At 47.7% G+C, this 6,928-nt stretch overlaps 1 protein-coding gene and 1 non-coding gene across 4 annotated transcripts in view; one reads left to right on the top strand and one right to left on the bottom strand.

Moving 5' to 3' along the window:
- Positions 1–3,105: 3,105 nt before the first annotated feature.
- Positions 3,106–6,928, bottom strand: part of DEXI (Dexi homolog) — a 44,462-nt gene continuing 40,639 nt past the window's right edge. The window contains exons 4-5 of one of the 3 annotated variants that reach the window (XR_008616766.1): positions 5,276–5,398; positions 3,425–3,439 (exon numbers count right to left, since the gene is read on the bottom strand). Coding sequence is in view for 2 of the 3 variants with exons in the window: in XM_028486167.2 (XP_028341968.1) it covers positions 3,160–3,439 (280 nt within the window). In the remaining variant the exon portion in view is untranslated. Of the gene's footprint in view, positions 3,440–4,101; positions 4,549–5,275; positions 5,399–6,928 lie in introns of those variants that run through there. The other 2 variants (XM_028486167.2, XM_055083264.1) reach the window with 2 other exon arrangements.
- On the top strand, positions 3,739–3,811 carry TRNAR-UCU (transfer RNA arginine (anticodon UCU)). The gene has a single exon. It is a non-coding gene; the product is annotated as a tRNA-Arg (tRNA).

Genomic DNA, 6,928 nt, shown 5'->3' with positions numbered 1-6,928 from the left:
TTCTGCTTCTTACTTTTTCACTCTGTACTACGTTATTTTTTTTTAAGATTTTTTTTTGATGTGGCATTTTTAACATCTTTATTGAATTTGTTACAATATTGCTTCTGTTTTGTTTGGGGTTTTTTTTGTGTGTTTGGTACGCGGGCCTCTCACCGCTGCGGCCTCTCCCGCTGCGGAGCACAGACTCCGGACGCGCAGGCTCCGGACGCGCAGGCTCAGCGGCCATGGCTCACGGGCCCAGCCGCTCCGCGGCACGTGGGATCTTCCCGGACCGGGGCACGAACCCGCGTCCCCTGCATCGGCAGGAGGACTCCCAACCACTGCGCCACCAGGGAAGCCCTATTGCTTTTGTTTTATGTTTTGGTTTTTTGGCCACGAGGCATGTGGGATCCCAGCTCCCCGACCAGGGATTGTATCCACACCCCCCTGCACCAGAAGGCAGAGTCCTAACCACTGGACTGCCAGGGAAGTCCCTGTACTATGTTATTAAGATCCGCCTCCATGTTCATTTGGTCTGTTTCTTCTAATGATTGCATCATCCTCTACAGATTGCAGCAGCTACTTTGTACTGTCCTTCCCCTAGCAAGAGACACCCAGGTGGCCTCCAACTCCTGGTCACCACAAATAGCACAGCGGTGACCAACTTCAGACGGGTGTCCTTGTGGAGCTGTGGGAGCATTTCTTTGGTATATATATACCCAAGAATTGAATCACTGGGTTGTAGGATCTCTGCATCCTTAGGTATTCTAAGTGGTGCCAGGTTGTTCTGCAGGTGGCCACAAACATCCACTCCCACCAACCCCTTGGCGTTTCCCAGCTTTCTAATTTTTGCCGGTTGTACGGTGGCGAGTGACACCTTGCTGCTTTCGTTTTGGAACTTACATCTTAGTAGCACTTCTTGGATATGTCACTTTAGGCAAGTCATAGCAACCTACTGAGATCGACACTATGCCACCGAAAGGCAATAGATTACACAACTCAGAGAGGCTGAATAACTTATCTGAGGTCTAACAGTTAGTGTGGAACTGTAATTTGAACCCAGAGCTCACACTCTTAACCACTGTACCATTATCATCACATCCTGTCTCTTTTCTAAAATATCATCCGGGTCTACACTGCAAGCTTCTTGTCAGAGGCTATGTTTTAAACCTCTCTAGGGCCCCCGGAGAACTGAGCCCAGTGACTTTCTTACAGGGGATGCTCAGTAAATCATTGTTTTACAGATTTGGAGAGAAAAAAGTGCAAGGTGTCTTGTTGAGTTTATCTGGAGGGCTACAGGGTGCAAGAAGCAAAGAGGAACTTGTTTGATCCACAGAGATGCTGACTGGGGGCTGGTTGTGGTAGATAAGTAACCCTGGGCTCCTGGCTTCTGGCCACCATGTGGCCTGCGGAAGCAGCTTGTCGTGAAGTTGGGGAGCGGAGTGGTGTTAGGGGGCCTTGGGGGAAAGGAAGGGGGGAAAGCCGATAGGCAATGAGGAATCTAGAATCCCCAAATGCCTCATCTGAGTGGGCTCCCACACCCAGTTGGTGAAACTAAGCCTCGGAAGGGTAGAGAATGGTATTCAAGATCAAAGGCAGAGCTGGAACTCAAACCCATGTCTCTAGACACGTGGTTCAGAGATTTTCCATTCCTTCCTCAGGAGAAGATCACAGTCAACAAGTAGGGAAGTATTTCTTCTCATGACTTTTCATCACAGTGCATAGCAGTGCTGAAGGCTTTGGGGTAGCAAAAGAGCCCCCTCCTCCCTCTCAATGCCTCCTCAGACCTTCAAGGATATACCCCCCTCTCTGGGAAGAAAACAGCTGATAACTGAGCCGAACCTCACTGTCATCATCTGTACAATGTGTACAATAATACCAATCTCCCAGAACTATTGTGGCAATTGAAACAAGATAATAAATAGAGAGCATCCAGCACAACCCCAGACACAAAAGGCTCTCCCCAGCAGAGGTGGAGCACAGAAAGGCTGCAGAAACTGAATATCAAGGTCTGAGCTAGAACATTCTGGTAATACTTGATTTACCTCAGGGGAGAGAGGAATGAACTTTTATTTCAAAAACGATTTTGGTGTGTATGTGCTTTCAAAACCTGCGGTGTAGTGTGAAATGGGGATGGAAACAAACCCCCAAAGGGACTTTGGGTGGCCAAAGGATTAAGAACTTTTTCTCAAGTTGGATGTGGAAGGTGGTGGCCCAGGGGGAAGGGCGGGTCCAAAGAGAACCTTCTAAAAATACTGCCCACTTATCAGAAAGGCACAGCCCACTCCTCTGCTGCACCCCAGACAGCTCCTCAAAAGGAGAACTCTTCTTGCCACCCATGCCTCCTCGCTCCGGGCGAAGGCACCTCCCCAGGGTGGCCAGAGGGTCAGAGCCTGGAAGAAGCTGAGCCTTGGTGCCAGGCAGCTGCTTCAGATCCCAGCTCATCACTCTTCTCTTTGAGCCTGTTTCTTCATCTGAGAAATGGAAATACAAATAGCTAATGTGTGAGTTCAGCTAAACGAGATAATGTCTATAAATCATGTCGTTTGGTGCCTGGCGCTCAGAGGGCACCTATGAATTCTAGCTAGGCACCATCAGTCCTACTGATGGAGAGAGACTGCCACATGCTGGAGCCGGGGGGTAGGTGAGCTAGAGGAAGGGTTCTTGCACTCAAGGGCTCCTCAGCTGTAGGATCTGTCCTGTGCTGGGGCAGCTGACAGGGACTCGCTCCTCTGCAGTGAGGCGGTCAGGGCTCTCTGCCTCCAGCCTGCTCTGGAATTGCAGGAGGAGGAAAGAGTCCAGTTAGGAGGCTTTAAAGCACTTCCTAAGCATCTAGAGACACAGGAAACATGGTTGTGGAAACCCTGGGAGGTCCCAGGCCAAGTTGATTTTGGCATGAATGGGAAGCACTATGGCAATTCGGGGAACTCTAAACTGCAAGCCTAGATTCTCAGGCTCCCAATATAATGGACTTCCTTTGACCATGGGCCTCCTGTGTGCCTGGCACACCACGCAGAGCACTTCTTGACCTTTTGATGGTCCCACAAGGTAAGTATCATTATCCCAATCTAGTGGAGGGAAAGCTGATCCTCAGAGAGGTTAATTAAGTCACTTGCCTAAGGTCTCCCAGCCAGGATTCAAACTGAAGTTCTCCAACCAGGTGACCTCGGACAGGCCATTTCAGCGAGGTGTCTGAGTATCCTCCTTGATCAAATAGGCATAATACTCCACATGCCTTCTCCCTAGGGCTCTTTGTGAGCTCAAGTTGGGAGCTGGAGGCAGAAGTCTGTTGTGAGCTGCAAATCTTTGTCTATTCACGAGGAAGTGTGTAAGATGCAGGCTTTGTCTTGGAGATGCAGGAAGGTGCTGAGGTGTATGTTGGGGGTGTCTGAGAGCAGACTTTCCAAGTTGCACTGCTGGCTCTGGGGCTTGCTTGTTCCTATGGAGGTTGTGGGGTCTCCTTATGCAAAAGAACAGAAAGCTTGGCTTCACAATTTGGTAACGCAGGAATGGAAGAGAAAGGATCCCTTTATCAATCTCACAGAGGTAGGAGGTGAATTAATAATAATAATAATAATAATGACCATCACCCACATTGTGCTCAAGTGTATGTTGGATGCTGTTCTATGCTTCCATTCATTAAGCACTTACTAAGTGACGGTCACTTTTCTAAGGGCTCTACATGAATTAACTCACCTAATCCTTATGAGCTACCAAGTATTATTATTCCCATTTTACAGATGAGGAAACTGAGGGAATTCCCTGGTGGTCCAGTGGTTAAGACTCTGCGCTTCTACTGCAGGGGGCCTGGGTTCAATCCCTGGTCAGGGAACTAAGATCCTGCAAGCCGAGCACGTGGCCAAAAGATAAAAATAAAAATAAAGATGAGGAAACTGAGGCTTCAAGAGATTTAAAAAATGAAATTCCAGGGCTTCCCTGGTGGCGCAGTGGTTGAGAGTCCGCCTGCCGATGCAGGGGACACGGGTTCATGCCCCGGTCGGGGAAGATCCCACATGCCGCAGAGCGTGTAGGCCCATGAGCCATGGCCGCTGAGCCTGCGCGTCCGGAGCCTGTGCTCCTCAACGGGAGAGGCCACAAAAGTGAGAGGCCTGTGTACCACAAAAAATAGATAAATAAATAAAAGAAATAAAATTTAAAAAAATAAAAAAGGAAATTCCCAGGTTGTGGTGGGTTGGTAGATAGGAGTGGTTTCAGAGTCAGGCAATTTGACTCCAAAAGCTCAAAGGAGTTGCCTTCTTTCTCTACTGTCAGTATATTTCCCTGGTATTTGATCACATTTGGTGATGCTGTCCAGTGTTTGAAGCTGAGCTTGTCAATAAGCTAGACTTCTTCAGGCTCTTCCCCACTGTACCTCTCTCCATCGCCCATCTGTGATGGGACCCGGTCTCTATTCCTGAGCCTAGATAAACGGGGGTGCTTATTTGACTGGATATATTCTGATTGGCAGGAAAGAGTGTGGACTGGGAGTCTTGTGCTAGGGGATCAGGTGCAGGCAGACTCTTGGGCCTCGTGCAAGGTACGTCCCCTCTCAGGGTCTCATCTTCTTCTCTGTAGGATGAAGGAGATTGAGCTTGAAGGTCCCTGGCTGACCTTGTGGGAAAACTGAGAATTTGAGTGACTTGACTAAAGTCACACATTTCATTCACGGAATTGCTGGGGTTGGTCCCGACCTGTTGTCCCCAGATGCCACAGTCTGGAGAAAGAGGCAGATGGCTACAATGTAGGCTCGCAATAAAGACCACAGACTGAAAAATGGGAGGCAGGCAGCAGGCAAGATTTGGGGCAGGGAGATCTTCTCTCACCACCCTGGAGAGAACTGTAGATTGCTTCGTTGGCTCCCAGGACAACTTGTTGGGAGAAGTGGAACCCTCCCCCCACCTCCCAGCCTTGGCCCCTCTCCAAGAAACGGGAGGTGGTGGCCCCATCTTTCAGTTCTGCTTCCTCCAGTCATGGTTGGCTGGGCCTTTAACGCAAGCCTGCTATGTCTGTGTTCCTGTAGCCCCCACCCAACTCATTATAAACAGTCCACCCCAGCCAGGGCCTCTCGTTGGACTGGAAAGTTCATTCTCCGTGATATGTGGGTCTGTGTTGAGACCCTCCCGAGCTAGCGAGAGTTATTGATGAGTGAAAGGAGAAGAAGCACACCTAGGAGGTGGTGGTAAGTTGGGCATGTGTGTTTTCTCACGACCTTTCCCTGCTTCAGTTTCATTTTATTCTGGCCCAGTCTGGGCACTCAGAAGGCTGTCTTGGATCCTCTGGCCAGCTCTCTTCTCACCTTCTCCAAGAAGCTTCTTTTGATTCTTTCCAGCATGTATCTGCATCCCAAGTATAGCGGGTTGAATAGTGATCCCCCGCCAAAGATATGTCCACATCAAATCCCTGGAACCTTGAATGCTACCTTATTTGGGGAAAAAAAAAAAGGTCTTTGCAGCTGTAATTAAGTTAAGGATCTTGAACTAATATCCTGGATTATCTGGGTGGGCCCTAAATCAATGTCCATTTAAGAGAAAGGCAGAAGATTAGGAGGTGATGTGACCACTAAGGCAGAGAATGGAGTGATGTGGCCACAAGGTCACAAGTCAAGGAATGCCATCAATTCCCAAAGATGGAAGAAGCAAGGAAGGATTCTCCCCTAGAGCCTCCAGAGGGAACATGGCCCTGCCTGCACCTTGATTTTAGTCTTCTGGCCTCCAGAACTGTGAGGGAATAAGACTCAGTTGCTTCAAGCTACTAGGCTTGTGGTACTTTGTTGCAGTAGCAATAGGAAATGAACAGACCGTGGAATCATAGACTCCCTGCACTAGGGAGCAGGGCAGGGTCATTGGAGCCACGCAGATGAAGCTTCACACTGGCTGTAGCCAGCAAGAGCTGCACATCAGGGGGCTGCTTAGCCTCTCTGAGCCTCACGCTGCTCATCTGCAAAAGGGAGAACATAATGCCTACCTCCCAGTGCTAGCGTTTTGTTTTGTTTTAACAGCTTTATTGGGATAGAATTTAAATGTCAGACAATTCACCCATTTAAAGTGTACAGTTCAATGGCCTTTTTAGTGTATTCGCACAGTTGTGCAACCAACCCTCAGCCAACTTTAGAACACTTCATCATTCCCCCAGAAGAAACCTCACACCCACTAGCAATTGTTCCCCATTTCCCTCCACAATTCTCCTCCACTGTAGCCAACTACGAATTTACTTTCTATCTCCAAAGATTTGTCTGTTCTGTATATTTCATATAAATGGAATCATACAAAATGTGCCTTTGTGTCTGGCTTCTTTCACTTATCAGGATGTTTTCAAATTTCATCCATGTTGAAGCATGTATCAGTACTTTCTTCCTTTTTATGTCTGAGTACTATTCCACTGTATGGATATACCACATTTGGTTTATCCATTTATCCATTGATGGCCATTTGAATTGTTTCCATTTTTTGGCTATTATGAAGTATGTTTTTATGCACATTTGTATACAAGTTTTTGTGTGGACACAGCCAGGGTTGTTTTGAAGATTAAATGAAGTAGAACCTAAGGTATCTGATATGTCCTCCAACAATTAATAATGAAAGATATTAGAGGAAATATGCCCCAACTCTTTCAATTTACAGATTAGGAAACTGAAGCATGGAGAGGAGCACAGACTTGCTTGAGGTCATCCAAGGCAGGAGAGCATAACACTTAAATGCAGGTCCATGAATCAGATTGCCCAGAACTAAATCTTGGTTGGACTTGGGTTACCTTATGTAGGTCACTTCACCTCTACGAGCCTCAGTTTACTTATATGTAAAATGAGGTTAGTAATAGTACCTACCTCATATGGTTGTTGATGTGAGGATTAAATGTGCTAGACCATGTGTCTGGCACATAGTAGGTGCTAGCTGTTATCATTCATGGTAGTGCCAGCAGCAGAACTTAGGTCTCCTGGCTCCCAGGTATG

Source organism: Physeter macrocephalus, unplaced genomic scaffold, assembly GCF_002837175.3.
Source record: "Physeter macrocephalus isolate SW-GA unplaced genomic scaffold, ASM283717v5 random_621, whole genome shotgun sequence".
Lineage (NCBI taxonomy): Eukaryota > Metazoa > Chordata > Mammalia > Artiodactyla > Physeteridae > Physeter > Physeter macrocephalus.
Note: the sequence above shows the minus strand (reverse complement) of the source record. Positions and strands in the feature narration are given on the sequence as shown.